Here is a 17,541-nt window from a genome sequence, read left to right on the forward strand (position 1 = left end):
GGACGCTTTGGACCACCACAGGCACAAAGCCCCACCCTGGACACAGCCAGACCCACAACTACCCGAAAGGCTGGCAAGGCTGGGCTGAAACCTCATCCCATCCCAACTGTACATTCCCTCTCCCTCCCCACCCAGCCACTACAGTGTGCTTCCTAAGGGGGCCCCCGAGGCTCCCAGAGCTGGGCATGCGGATCCCACCCTGTTCCTTTGGGAGGCTGAGCATTCCCAAGATGAAATGAAGACCAGCAAGAAGAAACACTCTAGAAGTAGAAAGAAACATACCCCATTTTGTCTGCATAAGAGAACAATAAAATTCCAAAGAAGACTTGCAGACTCTTTGTCAATTAAGTTTTCATTGTGTAAACATTTCATAGCTTTGTTCTGTGCAAAATTAATGACATCCACTTTATGGGTGTCGTCTCTGCAGAAAGAACACACAGTGAGCAGTGATGTCTGCAAGGCTGGGCTTATAAAGAAATGCCTCAACAAGGAACATACTTGGCCAGGGGTCCTGGGAACGCCCGCATCTCCTCCTGCTCGGACGTGTGCTGCAGCAAGGCCTGTGAGGAGAGGGCTGTGGGTCAGTGGCGGCCAGTGCGCAGCCACCCTGCTGGCAGGCCGGCCAACCCAGGCACAGATGCTGCCCGTGAGAGGAGAGGATGGCATGGCCCACCCGCCCCACCCCACAGTGGGTGAAGGCTCTGTCAAGGCTGTTACATGGAACATGGCCTGTGTGGACCACAGCCATGATTTCAAACTTTATTTTAAGCAGTGAAATCCATTTTCTCTCCCCAAATCCTGAGGCAGAACCCCAATACATGTGACAGAAGCCTGCAGAAGCTGCAGGAAGAGGCGCACGCCAGCCCCCGTCACCTCGGCAGCACCACGCACATCCACCCCACCCGCCCCCTTCACCTGGGCAGCACCGGGCCCACGCACTGCATCTATCATTGAAAAGCACCAATAAAGCAAACGTCCCCAAAACGAGGACAGAAAATGCATATACAATCAAACCGCGTTGAAAACCCAAGGCAGACTCTTACAATACTGACTTCTAGGAAGAAAAAGATAGGATCAAATAGAAGAAAAACCCTACAAATTGAAAATTCACAGGAATAAACATTTTCCAAGGACATATGTCCAGAGACAAGGTCTGACAACTGAAGATGACAAACTGCAAAGCACAGAGTTCCCCAGGGCAGCAGAGCAGTGACGCCACGCTTCCGCGTGTGCCATTACCTCCATGCTGTGGACCTCCACCAAGGCCGGCTGCCCTTCTGACGGCAGATTGGGAATCACTTTGATAAGCTGACCGCCAGGGCCAAACCTGGCACAGACATGAGGCACTGAAAATTTTTCAGGAGAAGTTGGTCTTGATGAAACTGCATTTAAAATAAATTGAAAAAGAAACAATCAGCTTGTCACTGTTTGATGCTTCTGAGCCTAGACTTTCAATGGGCTCACACAGCTGAAATCACAGGTTAGATTTATCATGACAAACTTCCAACTCAAAACTCGGTAATTGTTTAATATCATACTTAAAAGTAGAACTTAAGCATATGTCAGGAAAAGAAAAATATCTGAATCATTAAGCATGAAAGCTATTCCCTTGTACACTGAGAAAGCTCCCGCGACACCCTCATGAGCCACCCTGAGGCTCCTGCAGCAGTGTGTGCTCCTCCCAGGCCTGGCCTACTCCCGAGCTCTTTTACTTTCACAAAATCAAATTCAGACTGCGATGACCACACAGCACCCAGCAAAAAGGACAGCAAAACACCTCAAGCAAAAAAGAAAATAAGGAGCCAGGCATAGTGGTGCATGCCTGTAATCCCAGCACTTTGAAAGGATCCAAGGCGGAGGGCCACCTGAACCCAGGAGACAGAGACCACGACTGCGCCACTGCACTCCAGCCTGGGTGACAGAGCGAGACTCTGTCTCTTAAAAAAAAAGAAATGAAAAAATGTTAACTGAAACAATACTTTAAGAAAGTAAGGCCGGGTGCAGTGACTCACACCTGTAATCCAAGCATTTTGGGAGACCAAGGAGGATGGATCACTTGAGGTCAGGAGTTTGAGACCAGCCTGGCCAACATGGCAAAACCCCATCTCTACTAAAAATACAAAAATTAGCTGTGCATGGTGGCAAACACCTGTAATCTTAACTACTCAGGAGGCTGAGGCAGGAGAATCGTTTGAACCCGAGATGCAGAAGTTGCAGTGAGCCGAGATTGCGTCACACTGCACTCCATCCTGGGAGACAGAGTGAGACTCCATCTCAAAAAAAAAAAAACTCAGTCAGCCTACTATTAAATTCTGTAACTTTATATCTTTACGTATATTTCTGCAATTTGCCAAGAAAAAGCATTTGAGCATCCTGGAAGAGAACTCTGACTGACATGCGGGACAACTGCATGAGCGGAGTCTCCAAGGGGAATCAGCAGCTCCCTCCTGCAAGCTGCTGAGCCACGGGGTCTGCGATGGGGGTGTGACCAGGGTCTGCCCAGAGCCTGGATATGAGCTGTCCTCAGAGTCACACTTTAAAATGCATGTCGGGGCAGGCAGGGCAGCTCTCAGGCCTTAAACCAAACTGCAATCGAAGAGACAGCATCGGCCCGTCCTGACACGCTCTGCCTCTTGGAAGGACGGATTGGATCAGAGCCAGGCCAGGACATCACAATTCCAATCCCAGCCCTGACTCCCATGTTCGGATGCCGGGCTGGGTGGCCGCTCCAGTGGGGTTAGCCAGTATCCCTCTGTCCTGCTGAGCACACACCTTGCTCCATGGCAGGCCAGACGGTGTCTGCAGGGTAGCCATACTCTGGGAAGCCGGGGCCACTGCTGAAATTGCTGCGGTAGGTGCCGTAGGCGAAATCGCCGTGAAAGGAGCCCGGAGGAAGCGGGGCCTCGTAGGAACTGGCAGCCACATTGTGGCTTCTGTAAATCTGACTCTTAGAAAACAAAGCAAACGGGCAAAATCAATTCCCCAGGCACAGCAGCAAAACTTTAGGTACACTGCAAACAGGATGGTGGTTCTAAACACAACTGTCTGCGTATCTGTGAGGTGCTGCTGCACACCTGGTGTGAGTGGGAGCTAAGGCTGCTGCGGCGGCTGGCCAGGCTGTGTGCGCTGTGCAGGCTCCGTGCCGAGTGCTCGCTGTGGACGCTGCGCCGGTCCACCTCTTCCCCATAAGGGTCTCTGTGCGGATCGGGGTCATCGTCAAAACTCCCCGTGAAGCGAGGATCGTACCTCCAGTTGTTGTCACGTTTCTCGGGCCTAGAGGAAGCCGGGGGACAGAGGCAGACGAATGGGAGTGCAGGAGGCCCCGTCCCCATTTGCCACGCAGCTGCCCAGGAGCCGAGACTGAGGCCCCTGGGGCCGAGCCACAACACACCACACCCGACACTCAGGGCCCTCTGACGTGCAATGTTAGAGAAGTACTGCGAATGCGTCTCCAGTGTGGTCACTTCTCTGAGCTGCAGGGCGCGACCGGTAAGAAGGGATGATGAGAAAGAGTGAGCCCAATCTCCCAGGTGCTCCCAGAGGTGCTGAACAGTCCTCTTGCTGAGGCCAGTTCTCCTCTAACAGTCCAAGCTGGGAACCCTGGGAGGGTCTGCTCCCTCCTTCCTTTCAGACAGGGACCAAAACATCAGGCGGACGCTCACCCAAACTACCACAGCTCTTTGTTAAAACCCAGACATGAGGGCAGAGAAGCACTGGCGCACCCTGGCTGCCCCCAGCCTCTGCCCCCCGAGGGGTGCTCCACCAACCTGTCCCCGTAGGCAGAGTGCTCTCTCCTGTACGCATCATACTCTGCATCACACCAATACCTCCGGTCATAGGTGCGGGGGTCCCTGACTCTAGCACTGTAGTGGTAACGATCCCAGTGACCTGGATCTGTGAGCAAGGAATTAATGATTAATACAGTAACATGCAAAAGAAGAAATGCCTCAGATATCACTAAAGAAGTGACACCACCCCAGGACTTCATGCTCCAAGGACTCCTCGAGAAACCCAGCTTCTCTCCTGGAAACCAGCACGACACCAGGAAGCCATGAGATCTGGAGGGCCCTAGCTACCTAAAGGCAACTGGCTGATTTTTCTCTCAATACAAGTGTTTTAGATTAAAAGGAAAAAATATTTTTAGAAAAGGTGCTAAAAGATTTCTTTATTAAGTTCTTTTTCTTCTTCTTTTTTTAAACAGAGATGGGGTCTTACTATGTTTCGCAGGCTGTTCTTGAACTCCTGGGCTCAAGTGCTTCTCCCACACCTCGGCCTCCCTAAGTGCTGGGATCACAGGTGTGAGCCACTGTGCCCAGCCAGTTCTCTTTCACGGTTGCTGCTTTTGACTAGTTAATCCCCTAACTGTAAATTTTACTACGATTTCTTCTCCTTAATGTGACTCATAAAGTTTTCAAAAATAATCTCAATATTAAAAGGTTACTTTAAAAGGGCTGTAAACAAACTGGATATACCATTTTCAGCAAGTGTTTTTAGCAAGTATTAAGAAAAAGTTCTTAAAAGGTCTCTTATCATCTTTTCTAAAGATGTTTTTCTTTTTAAAATTTATATTTAAAACAGGTGCAAATATCAAAGGGGATATTTGATATTTGTCAAGGGGATTCAGGGCAGGAGCGACCGGAGGAGGCTCTTCGTGGGGACATGGCCACTGTGCCGCACACACTGCATGGAGGGCAGACGTGGCTGCAGCTGGACGTTGCCAGGGAGCACCCAGGTCGCTGCCCAGTGGGCGTGGCCCATGTCCACACTGCCCCAGGCAGCAGCTGCCAGCCTCCTGTGGTCAGGAGTGCGGGAGACACAGCTGGTGGGACCGAGGAGATGGTTTTTCATTTCACTTCCTTTTCATCCGTTTATGTTTACGAAGGCATATGTGGACACAGCAGCTCTCGAACTGCCGGTTATGCTCCGCTAGAAAATCAGAGAAATCTGCCAATATGACAAAGACGCATTCATGCTAAGATTAAGATGTAATTTAGTAATGAAAAATATCAATATAATTATTTCCAAATACAAAGTATTTTCAACTATTTTGGCTCTTGGGCAAAAACATAAAGAGATTAATAAAAGGGGACATTTCCTGGAAGTTACCAGCAGGTGCTGGCTGGCCAGGGCTGCATGTCATCAGTGTCTTTTGCACAAGGCACCTGCTAAGGCCAGCTGCTTGGAGTTCCTTGACATACCTCCATAATCGTACTGGCTGGAGTAATAACTTGCATAGTAATCGCTCTGACTGCTCCATCCACTTTTGGAACTATAGTATCCTTCAGGATACCCTTGCCTGAAAAAACACACAGTGCTGTTAAAAAACAAATTACCTATTTCTTAAAGTGTGACATCAGCCAATACAAATAATTCCCAAAGCAATGGGCATTCATCAAAGCACTTTGGTTGTACAAAAATTCCAATTAGAAGATTTAAAACAGTAGCAAGGATGAGATTGTGGAATTTCCCACCATACGGCTAATTCAAATTCATCTTGGTAAAATAACTAAGAGCCGTTCGGCTAAAAAGAACTGACCCTTTTTGTGTACTCACTGCTGTAGCCTATAAAAGTCAATGCTAAAATAGGTCCTAGAATTTTTGATATTATGCTCAGTAGAGGACAAAATGGACTGAGCTTGTTTTTCTTGAGACAGGTCTCACTCTGTCGCACAGGCTGGAGTGCAGTGACATGATCTCAGCTCAACACAACCTCCACCTCCCAGGCTCAAGCAATCCTCCCACCTCAGCTTCTGAGTAGCTGGGACTACAGGCACACGCCACCACACCCGGCTAGTTTTTTATTTTTTCATAGACATGGGGTTTCACCATGTTGCCCAGGCTGGTCTCGAACACCTGGGGTCAAGCGATCCACCCACCTCAGCCTCCTAAAGTGCTGGGATTGCAGGAGTGACCCACAGTGCCCGGTCTCACTGAGCCATTCAAACCAACCTAAAATGCCAGTTTCACGGCCTCGACCCCAGACCGCTGGCTGTTGGTGCTCCCTGCACGCGCGCAGGGTACCCCCTGTCAGAGCCTGTGTGTGTGCTCCTAGAGCGGGACTCTAATGGCCCCACCTCCCCCTCAGGTCTCCTGGAGCCGATGGGGTGTCAGATTCCTACACATGCCCCAGAAAGGCTGGTTTTGTAGACCAAGCCATGATCCTGACTCTCACTACAGGAAAAGCACAAGTTAGTACAATGATCAAGTATCAGACCTTCTGGTACCTTCAAGATTCTTGAAAGGCCAGCCTGGTAAACACAGTGAGACCCTGTCTCCATAAAACAGTAAAAAAATTAGCCAGGCATGGTGGCACACACCTGTAGTCCCAGCTACATAGGAGGCTGAGGCAGGAGGATGGCTTGAGCCCAGCAGGTTTTAAAGCTACAGTGAGCTATGATGGCACCACTGCACTCCAGCCTGGCTAAAACGGTGAGACCTAAAAAGACTCTTGGAAGGATGTAAGACCATTTTATAATTTTCATACAATATTTAATTTTCAAAATGTGACCCTTCCCACGCCCCTTCAGGAGACATCACGGGAGCCGCACACCCACTGCTGAGGTTGGCTGCTCGGTTGGCGCAGCACCTCTGCATGAGACAGAGCTGCTGCTGGGTGGCATGGGGCCCGGCCCACTTGTCCCCCTACATCCAACTGCTCAGCCACAGTAACGAGCCCTACTGACCGACAGCCTGAGTGGCCACTCTAGGGTCTATTACATTCACGTGGGCCACAGCAGGTTCTGGAGAAATTATCTGACTTGGGGTTTCCAAGGAGCCGCCGTGTCCTCAGCCAACCTTTCCAACCCCAGTCATTCATCAGGAGCAACACAGTCTCAAAAACCACAAGGCTGAGACAGGCAGTGCCTGCGGATATCTGACCACACCAGGCCCAGAGAGGTGAGTCCATGCCACGCACAAGCGCGGAGGCTGAACACACATGCGAGACGTGTGCTCCCCAACCAAAGCGGGGGAAGGAGCAGAAAGGATTCCCCAGAGCCTGCGCAAGTCAGGGCTGAAGGCAGCCGCAGGATCCGAACACGGGAAGGAGGAGTAAGCCTGCGGATCCGGTGACAAAGCCACTCCTGCGGTGACCTGACCCTGCCTCTGGTGAGGCCTTCTCCGTATCACGAGCCACCACTGGCCTCTCAGAATCGGTTCCTAGGTGAGCTCGGCAGGGCGGCCAGCAGAAGGAAAACGCAACAGTGAGAATCCTCCCTGGCTGTCTCTCCTCTGTGCTCTCGCCTCTCAGGGCCTCTAGAAAACACCTGTCCGCTCACCCTCACCCGGAGCTGGAAGGCTTTGAATTGGAATATGATCTTAACTTCAAACTCCGCTTCCCAGGTGACAGGGTGACACACAGTAGCTCAAATCCTGGGAATTTTCTCACAATTACAGCCTCCAGAGAGGTGAAGCCTCACAGTGCCGCCTGCTTCACAAAGCACCTCCAACATCCAGCTGCACACCGCCCAGTGCATGGCCTTGGAGCCGAGTACACCAAGGCCAGCTGCGTGGGCAGAGGTTCACAGATAGAGCCTTTCTCTTTAGGTAAGCTCCTAAAAACCTCTAAGAATAAGCATGAGGAACCTTTCAAAAACAAGTGCAGGTACAAAGACTTCATTAATGACTAGCTTTTTCTCTATTACCAAGTTTAAGAAGCAATATCCCCTTGCAGGGAGCCTCTACCTGTGAGACAGTCTCTCCTCAGATCTCGCAAGGAGCAAGTGCAGCTAAGGCCCTGGAAGGTGCAGCCTAACGCGGTGGCCAGGACTACGCCCACCCCTCGCAGGGCTCTGCGCACCTCCCTGAGTGGAGATGAAAAACAACAACAGCCTCCTCTGCTCTAGGGCCCAGGAGGACTCTGACCCGGCTTAAAGGCCTACTCAGCTGAAGGCACAGTGCCACAGGTCTTTCCAAACCCCTCTTCTGTAATGGCAAACAGAGGCATGGCTGGCCTTCAAGCAGAGGAGGCAACGTCAAGGAGAAACATAGGCTGGCCGGGCGCAGTGGCTAATGCCTGTAATCCCAGCACTTTGGGAGACCGGGGCAGGAGGATCCCTTGAGGCCAGGAGTTTGAGACCAGCCTGGCCAACATAACGAGACCCTCATCTCTACAAAAAAAAAAAAAAATGAACAAAATTAGCTGGGTTTGATGGGGCATGTCTGTAGTCCCAGCTCCTTGGGAGGCTGAAGTGGGAAGATTGCTTGGGCTCAGGAGGTCAAGGCTGCAGTGAGCCAAGATGGCACCATTGCACTCCAGCTCGGACAACAGAGTGAGACCTGCCTTAAAAGAAAAAAAAAAAGAAGAGTAAACACAGGCTTTCAAGCCCTGCTTTCTGTAGCCAGCCTGACAGGTCTAAGAATTAAGTCACCTCTGTGACCAGTCCTCCCAGGCCTCCGGAGACCGGTGAAAAGCTGCCGTGTCTCTGGGGGGCCTGAACACCCCATTAGCAAATGGCCAGACCAACAGATGTGCCCCGGCCAGAGGGACTCACAGACAAGTCAGAGGCTGCTTCTCTGCAGCTCTGAGCAGGGTCTGGCCCCAGTTGAGGTGGGGCCGAATGCTAACTGACCAGCACAGCTAGTGATCACCCGGGGCAGTGTTTAATTTCATTTAAAAACACATCCTACAATTTGTCCGTACCAAGAAAATGTAAACATATGTTAGATAAGTTTGTATAATTCTTCAGAAATACGGAACTTTTCGAGTCACTAAGTTATCCCCATAGCAAGCAACACAGACATGGGTCTGAGTATGACAGAGAGGCAGCCAGGGTGGGCGCGGCCGCACCTGGCAGGTGGCCGTTCCGAGGAGTGGCTGGCTCGGGAGCTGGGCCGCTCGGGCTCGGGATAGCGGTAGTTCTCGGCGTAAGCAGACGCAGCACTGTCATAGGGCCTGTATCGAGTATCATAGAGGCCGTAGACATCCTGTGGGAGGAAGCATTTGGGCAGGATTAGATACCAATCAAGAGCGAGCTCGTCCAACAGCCAGCCTGAGCTGGAAACACTGCAGAGGGCGGGCAGCATTAGATACCTACCAAGAGCGAGCTCGTCCAACAACCAGCCTGAGCTGGAAACACTGCAGAGGGCGGGCAGCATTAGATACCTACCAAGAGCGAGCTCGTCCAACAGCCAGCCTGAGCTGGAAACATAGCAGAGGGCTGCTCTCCAGCAGGACTGAACATAGCCCTTTTCTCATGCACAGACTCCAAAGCACAGCCACACCCACAGGCAGCGGGGTGTCCTAAGACCCACAGCCCTGGCCCTGTTCAGGAGACCCCCGGATGGACCCAGGGCACCAGCATGTCAGCAGACAACCCCAGGGGGCTGTGGTGACTTCCGGAAGGGGCTGTTAGGTTTCTGCTTCCTGAAAGTCCAGTGTGGAGATGCCATGATTTGAACAACCCCTGCGTCCCGCTTCAGATGCCACCTCCGTTAAGTCAAAGAACCAGGGTCCCAGTGAACAGAGAGCCACAGCCAGGAGCGGCCTCTAAAAGCAGACCGTCCTTTATTCTCAGGAGGCTTCAGCCCCATCACCAACCAATTAGTGGCCACAGATCTGTCCCCAAGGGGGCCCACGTGGACACATGAGGATCTGAAGACATGCAGTGCCCCGGGCACACGCCAGAATTCATGCTTAAGGGCCTCAAAGCCTCAAGGCCTCGACGCTTCCGCTGCCTGGCAGGTAATGTGAAATCACAGCAAAACGGACTCATCCTTGGCCACCCAGACACCACAGCAAGAGGCATGGCGGGAGGAGTGCACTCCTGCGGAGGGAGGTGGCTCGCAGCAGGAGGACTGGACAAAGGACCTGAAGTGAGGCCACGGCTTCCCCTCGCTCTGCACCGGCCCCACCCCAGGGCTCCCAGCAGAGCTGAATGTCCTTGTATGGAAATAAAAAATGCCTGGGCTCCTTCTGGAACCTACACAGGTCTGAAGGGTCAGGTGTGCACCTGGTCACATGCACACAAACCATGATGCTAGAGGCCCATGGGGGAGGCCCAGCCCCATTCCCTGGGGCAGTACCCAGCCAGCCACGGCAGCCTTGCTCCTCGGGGCGGGCCCCCTTCTGACTGCAAGGCCTTCCTGTGTGGCCCCAAGTCTGGTTCCAACTGGCCTTACATACTGCAAGACCATGGTTTTCCAACTCCCTATCACACAACCCTTCTACCTGGGGTGACACTGAATCGGTGAACCCAATCGGTGTATGCTGAACTGGGCTAGAGGGTAGGAAAAGCAGATAATGATCAAATGTGTACACAGACACTTTTCGAACAACTGCAGGATTATGTGGAACCTAACTCAAATGTCATTCATGAGCTGGTGTCCCTGTGGAAAGAGGCACAGAAGAATCTTCTGCACGAGCACAGCCGGTCCCCGAGCCGCTGCCCGCACCACCACGTGCTGAGAGCAGCTTGCGGGACTCCGCCTCGCTTAGCTGGTGCGTGTGGCTCATGCTCCAAAACTGACTATTTTCTCTCCGTGTTTTTATTCTCCAAGGGCATTTAAAGGACTATGGTTATGCCCAGTGCTTCTGACGTAAGCTTCCAGAGGCTAGCCCAGCTTCCCAAGGCATGCAACACACAACTTTTCTGCAGACAGCCAGCAGGAGCAGGGGTGACAGGAAATGGAGGGCTCTTTTTGTCACATAAGCTGGGGAGGCTGGTTCAAATCCTAAGCAAGTATTATAAGCAATTCAAGATGCTAATGCATGGTGTGAACTAAGGGTGGCCTGTGCTTGGGAGAGTAGGTTCTGGAGCCGGGAGCCCTGTCCTCAGGAAGCGTTACTGGAATACTGTTCTCACGCCTGCGGGACTGTGGGTGACCTTGGAACCAAGTGAACAAACACTACTAAGGAATACACCGTGAGTGAAAGGGACTCAACTGGTCAAAGCAAGCAGAGAAAAGTGGGTTACACATGCGACTCAACTCTACCTGGTAATAGAGGGAGGCTGCGCCAGGCTCCGGTGGGTACGGCAAGGGGTACTGAGGCTGGTAGGCATCGTACAGAGGCCGGTAGTAGTAGTAGGCGGCCAGGTCCTGAGGCGGCGGGCCGGGGGCAAGTGCAGGCACTGGCTGTGGCCACGGCTGCTCTGAAGGCACAGCTGCCTGGCCGGAGCCACTGGACACCAGTGATACGCTAGAGGACTGAGGAGGCCGAGGCGGCAGCTGCTGACCCGCGTCGACCGGAACCAGACTTGCCGGTGGCTGTGCTGAGTTCTGGGCCCGTCCCTGTGTTGGCAGACTTTCTGGATTTGACAGCTCTGAAAACGTGGCTTTGGGTAGTTGTGGGGGAGAAGCCTGTTGCTGGGGTGGCACCAGCTCCTGCTGGGCTCTTTCGAGGCCAGGCTGGCCCTGGGCGTCTTTCGTGACCTGCTGATAAAAACGGTCAAGGTTAGGCGCCCCAGGCCCAGATTGTCTGGGATGACTGGCAACAGTTTGCTGAGAAGCGAGGCTGTCAGAATGGGAAGGGCTGTACACGCTTACAGGATTTTCCAAAGTCCTGCTTAAGGTAAAGTCTAGGGCTCCGTAAGTGTCTTCTTGATGACTGGAATGGTTTGCCTTATTACCATCAGGCACCAGGGTGCCGTGTGTAGGTGGAACTAACACCACACTTGTGCTTCCAGCAGGGCTATTAGCAAATCCGGGAAGAGCACTTCCTGCCTTACGATCCTTTTGACTTTCTGGAACCAAGTTCTCTGGAACTGGCTGGGATGGTGGTTGAACCAGCAAATTAGCAGGCTGATTAGAAACCATTTCGGAAGCACCAGAACCTTGTGGAAAATTACTTTGGGCAACACTGCTAGGCAGAGACAAGCTAAGGACAGAGCTGGTTGGAATCCCAGACAAAGAAGTATTCTCCCCAGAATCACCACCGAGAGCCCAACTGCTGACTGCAGGTCTATCCCCCACCAAAGCCTCTCTCCAGGACTGATTCTTCTCATTAGAGTTCGATAAGGACACAGGAAAGTTAATGGGCTGAGCCAGATTATAGCTGTGATCAGGCTGAGCAATCAAGACTGGCGGATTCTGCAGAGACTCAGTGGGCGGTGAGGATAATAAACTTGCATAACCAGAACTCGCCTGGGACTGAAGGGCCTCCTCCTCTCCCATTTTGGGAGGATTCTCAAGGTTCTCAGAAGCACCAATGCCACCTCGGCTCTGCACAGGGGCCGCCGAGCTTGGGTTCCGTGACTGCTGCCCGGACATCGCCTCTTCTGGAGGCTGAACAACTTCAGGTGGCTGAGGTTTTGCACACACATAAAGCGCCGGGGCTGCAGGGGCCAGAAGGACGTTGCCTCCAAAATCTGGCAGCTCACTTTGCGCCCACAGAGTCGTTGCTGGGCTCTCACACTTCATGGGCCCCTGGGCCCTGGCTGAAGGCCTCTTCTCAGGTGCTGGATACACAGTATCCAAGGGCGGCGCCCCTGCGTGCGGAAGCACGTGCGCAGCTTCCGTGGTGGAGTTAAGAGGCAGGGGACAGACCTGGGGTGCACAGAGGGTCTCCATGTTGTCTGGCGGCTGCTCCAGGTTGCCAGGGGAAGCATCGGGCAGGGCGGCAGCTGGTCTGCACTGCTTCTGGCGGGCACAGGTCTCCCTTACTTCACCAACCACGTTGGCACGATCTGCCTCAAATGGTTTTACCCCAACTAAGTGCGATTTTACCGGTTCAAAAGAACTATTTGCACTTGTCTGAAATATTCCTGTAGGTTTCGGGGGGCTCGGGGTTGAGGGCTGGGACACGCTGCCACGGTAATTCTGGCTCACAGTGGTCTCGTCTGTTTCACCTCCTACGGGAGAAGAATCAATTTGCTTAAAAAAACTACCTGAAGCTTCATCCTCAGGTTTTCCAACTTCTTGCTGAATGAATGTGCCAACCAGCTCCTGGGGCCTGGCTGAGCCTGAGAGCCTTCCGTGGCTTCTGCTGCTACAGCTGGATGACACGCTGTCAGGGTGCACTGTGTGCAGTGTGGCATCAGGGGCTCCAGCGTGGCACACAGCACCATGCCTGGGCACAGCTGGCCCAGGAAGGGGCCCGTATCTGAACTGGTCACTCGGGGAGGAAGGGTCCAAATTGAGGGGCTCACTTGGCAGAACTTCTTGATTCTGAACAAATTCTAAGTTCTCAACATTCTCATACTGCGAGCTGCTGGCATCCGGCACCCCTGTGCTCACTGCGTCACCCCACACATCACCAGCAGCCTCATTGCTGGGGCCTGGGAGAAGGGCCTGGCAGAGGTTGCCTGCCCCCATGTGTGCAGGTGCGGGCGGACGGCCTAGCCCAGGGCTGGAGCAGAAATCGTCGAAGTCTGCTTGACCAGATAAGCCTGCTTTTTCAGATGAGAGATTCTCCTCATTTTCTGTCTCTCCCCCTTGGAAAAACATCGCCAGAGCTCCTGAGGCTCCCGAGTCTGCTTCCAGCGGGGCACAGCCAGCCCCGGCCCCAGCCCCCAGTGGGTGGTGCGTACGGTTTTCTGGGCTATCTCCCTGGGCGAGGGGATTCACAAGAGCAGAGGTGGGCCGGTGCTCCTTCTTCACTCCTGAATTCTGCCTGAGCTCTGGGCTTGCCCAATGATTCACAATTCTGGGATTTTGCCTGAACGTATTTTCAGGATCAAAGTTATTGGCCAGGTGGCTTCCACTTTGCAAGTGGCCCACCTCGTCTCTTCCATTACTGGGCAAGGCTGCTGGGGGAGCCACCAGAGGGCTGTGTTGCTCATGACCAGGGCCCTGATGTAGGATGGACGGGGTGGGGAAATGAGGAACGCTGGTGGTACAGGGCACCCCGCTGGGAACAGGTCCTTCAGGGCAGGGTGAACGATGTTGCCCCGAGGGCTGTGGGCCTCCCTGCAGTGGCCCCCACTGTCCCGGCATCTGCAGACGAGGCTGAGGGAAGGAAGGGGATGCTGCTGGGGTGACCACACTGTCATGCGGGTTTTGCCTGCTCAGGGGTCGGTCGAGCCCAGGCATGTTCCCATGAGGATGGCCCCCATGAGACGTTTCAGAATCCACTCCTGGAATGTAGTGAGGCAGATACGGCAGAGTCTGAACTTCAGGCTCTGAACTGGAACCAACCTCTGCACTCCTGTTCATCTCAGGCCCAGGAGGTGCTGAAGGTGTCAACGCACCAGAAAATGGAGTGGCATCTGCTCTGGGCTGTGTCAGAGGTCCAGGCAGGGGCTCACAGGGTCCCTGAGAGCTATCTCTGGCATGTGTGTGAGGCACAAGCAAACCGGGGTGCTGAGAAAACCCTGCGGGGGCTGGGCCTTGCAAGACAGGTGGACTGCTTTTGGACGAACTGCCCAGTGGTGTACTTTGGAGCGCCTGTCTACTAAAAGCAAATGGATCTGTGACCGGCTGCAATGGGCAAGTTGTCGGAGCCACTGCTGCATTATTATTAGCCCGTCTCCTGTAAGGGCTGCTAGCCCAGAACACGCTCCGAGGATTCCCGGCTGGAGGTGGCCCAGCCACGCCAGACGGAACCGCCTGGGGCGGCGGCTGCATGACTGAACTCTTGCACAAGTCGATGCTGCAGAAGGAAGCAGGATACAGCTTTTCCTTAATTGGAGCTGGAAAAGAAAAAGAGAAAATCAGCATAAAATCCATATATTCAAAGTCCTAGCTGCAATCAGGAAAACTAAGGAAAAAGAGAAACACTGAACATGATTTTATGTCACTTAAATCCCGAGGATTCTCTCTCCTCTACACCCCACCCCAGCAGAGAACACCTGTCCCTGAGGAGCTGCTCTGGGGGGCAGTGGACAGAGTGAGAACCCTGGATGGCCTGGCCGTGAGCTGATGGAGTATGTCTAGATGGCCACTCCCTCCTCTGGGATCCTCTACTCACAAGGCCCATTGCTGCCGCAGACCTGCGCCACAACAACAGGGACAGTGTGGAACCTGACCACTGGTGTGATATGCTGCCAGACCCACAGATACTCAACGTTTTCCTGTAAACCATCCCTAGATCCAGGAAGAGCCAACTCTTCCATTAAGAAAGAAAAACTGGCCAGATGTGGTGACTTATGCTTGTACTCCCAACACTTTAAGAGGCCAAGGCGGGAGGACCACTTGAGCCCAGGAATTCGCGGCCAGCCTGAGCAACAGTGGGATCTCATTTCTACAAAAAAATACAAAAATCAGCCAGGCGTGGTGGTGCACACCTGTAGTCCCAACTACTCAGGAGGCTGAGGCAGGAGGATTGCGTGAGCCTGGGAGGTCGAGGCTGCCGTGAGCTATGACAGCACCACTGCCCTTCAGCCTGGGTGACACAGTGAGTCCCTAGCTCAAAAAAAAAAGAAAAACTTTATATCATACTTTCCATACATGTTAATTTTAAATTTCAAAAGGGATACAAAAGTTTCAAATTCGTTCTTCCATTTTCTTTGATGAAAGAGCATTATGAAGTACAGTTATAAAAGCTGCGAAGTAGGCTGGGAGCAGTGGCGCACGCCTGTAATCCCAGCACTTCGGGAGGTCAAGCTGGAAGGACTGCCAGAGCCCAGGAGGTCGAGACCAGCCTGGGCAGCACAGCAAGCCCTTGTCTCTACAAAAGAAGAGAGTTAGCCAGACATGGTGGCACACACCTGTAGTCCCAGGGACTCAGGGGGTTAAGGAGGGAAGATCACTTGTGTCCATGAGTTCGAGGCTGCAGTGAGCTATGATTGTACCACTGCAGTCCAGCCTGGGCAACAGAGCAAGACGGTCTCTATTTTAAAAAAATAAATAAATAAAAATTGACACAATCATTTTTTTAAAAAGCACTGCAAAATAAATATATTCATCTAAATGCCTTTTATCACACCTCTTCATAGGTCTCATTTTTTGTACTGTGACTGGCTTAAGGTCTGAAAGGACCACCAGCAAGACGTTACCTTTGAACTGGAGCTGTAACTGTGCCTGGAATGGAAACTCCCAGGCAACTTAAAGCAGCTTTACGAGGCACAGACTGGATTCCAAAATTTTCAACAACAGGCAGAAATGCCAAGAAACCTCTTATAGAAAACAAAGGGGCAAAAACCTCCATAGTTTTTAAATAAAACATAGTAGATACAAACTTGAATAGTTAACCTGGCCTCTTAAGGCAAAAATTCAAGGGCTATATCTTTAGGAAAGTTCTTTTCTTTCTATCAGTCTTTCTTCTTGTCAGCACCACCCTCATGAACAAACAGATAAGTTTAGCCAATCAAAGGAAAAATTAAACCAAAGGGGAGGACCCTGGAGTTTAATCCACACATTTTTTTTTTTTTGAGACGGAGTCTCGCTCTGTCACCCAGGCTGGGGTGCAGTGGTGCGATCTCGGCTCACTGCAAGCTCCGCCTCCCGGGTTCACGCCATTCTCCTGCCTCAGCCTCCTGAGCAGCTGGGACTACAGGCACCTGCCACCACGCCAGGCTAATTTTTTGTCTTTTCAGTAGAGATGGGGTTTCACCATGTTAGCCAGGATGGTCTTGATCTCCTGACCTCATGATCCACCCGCCTCGGCCTCCCAAAGTGCTGGGATTACAGGCGTGAGCCACTGTGCCTGGCCAATCCACACATTTTTGCAGATGTATATTATTTTGGTCTCTTGGAAATCTTTCTGATATTCAGATAAAAGAAGAAAACATTGGCCAGGTGCAGTGGCTCACACCTGTAAGCCCAGCACTTTGGGAGGTAGGAGGACCACTTGAGTTCAGCAGTTTGAGACCACCCTGGGCAACACACAGCGATACCCCACCACCAAAAAAAAAAATGCCGGTCGTGGTGGTGCATGCCTGTAGTCCCAATTACTCGGGAGGCTGAGGTGAGAAGATCGCTTGAGCCAGGGAGGTTGAGGCTGCAGTGAGCCTTGTTCAAGCCACGACACTCCAGCCTGGGCGACAGAGTGAGACTGTCTCAAAAAAAAAAAAGAAGAAAACACTGATCAATGTATTTTAAGTAAAGCTATTTACTAGGAACAGCAGCAAAGGTTTCATTGAGGTTTTAGGCTCTCATCTGAGAACAAAGAACGTTCACAGCTCTATTTTATATGGACTGAAAGGAGAACAGGCAGAGCATCTTCCTCTGATCTGTGCACTAGCATTATCTTCCACTGGGTCCTACCAACTGCACAGCTACAGCAGACACAGCGACACCTGACCACCGCCAGAACACGCAAACGCCAAGCACCTCCTGAAACTCCGCTGCCAGGAGAACAGGGGTCCTCCCTCATCTCTCAAGACATGGCCTTCCCTGGGAAGATCCTTACCGTCCTCAAAAGCTTTTGTTTGCTTTAAACACAGAGCACGGGCCTAGAGGTCTATTCCTTGGCTGCTGCTGTGAGAGCAAAACTGAGCGTTCAGGTGAGTGGCTCGGGGCAGCCACTTCTCTTTCTGCAACGTATTTTTGTCTATAAAATGAGAGAATCGATGTGATTATTTTTTCCTAAAAACCCCAAGTTTAATCTTATGAGATTCTACTCACAGTGGATTCTGGGATGTCCTAATCCCACCTGCTGTTTAACAGGGGTGGCCGGGCACGGTGGCTCACACCTGTAATGCCAGCACTTTACAGTGGCCGAGG

General features: G+C 52.2%; 1 protein-coding gene across 17 annotated transcripts in view; it reads right to left on the reverse strand.

Annotated features, from left to right (window-relative positions):
• Positions 1-17,541, reverse strand: part of SEC16A (SEC16 homolog A, endoplasmic reticulum export factor) — a 44,243-nt gene that overhangs the window by 23,807 nt on the left and 2,895 nt on the right. For 8 of the 17 annotated variants that reach the window (XM_063650073.1, XM_063650070.1, XM_054500871.2 and 5 more), the window contains exons 2-10: positions 10,933-14,567; positions 8,789-8,925; positions 5,199-5,296; positions 3,768-3,894; positions 3,075-3,273; positions 2,773-2,947; positions 1,240-1,382; positions 499-560; positions 283-421 (exon numbers count right to left, since the gene is read on the reverse strand). In XM_063650073.1, coding sequence (XP_063506143.1) covers positions 283-421; positions 499-560; positions 1,240-1,382; positions 2,773-2,947; positions 3,075-3,273; positions 3,768-3,894; positions 5,199-5,296; positions 8,789-8,925; positions 10,933-14,502 — 4,650 coding nt within the window. In that variant the 5' untranslated portion in view covers positions 14,503-14,567. Of the gene's footprint in view, positions 1-282; positions 422-498; positions 561-1,239; positions 1,383-2,772; positions 2,948-3,074; positions 3,274-3,767; positions 3,895-5,198; positions 5,297-8,788; positions 8,926-10,932; positions 14,568-17,227; positions 17,369-17,541 lie in introns of all 17 variants that reach the window. The other 9 variants (XM_063650074.1, XM_063650077.1, XM_063650076.1 and 6 more) reach the window with 3 other exon arrangements.

This window comes from Pongo pygmaeus, chromosome 13 (genome assembly GCF_028885625.2).
Source record: "Pongo pygmaeus isolate AG05252 chromosome 13, NHGRI_mPonPyg2-v2.0_pri, whole genome shotgun sequence".
Classification (NCBI taxonomy): domain Eukaryota; kingdom Metazoa; phylum Chordata; class Mammalia; order Primates; family Hominidae; genus Pongo; species Pongo pygmaeus.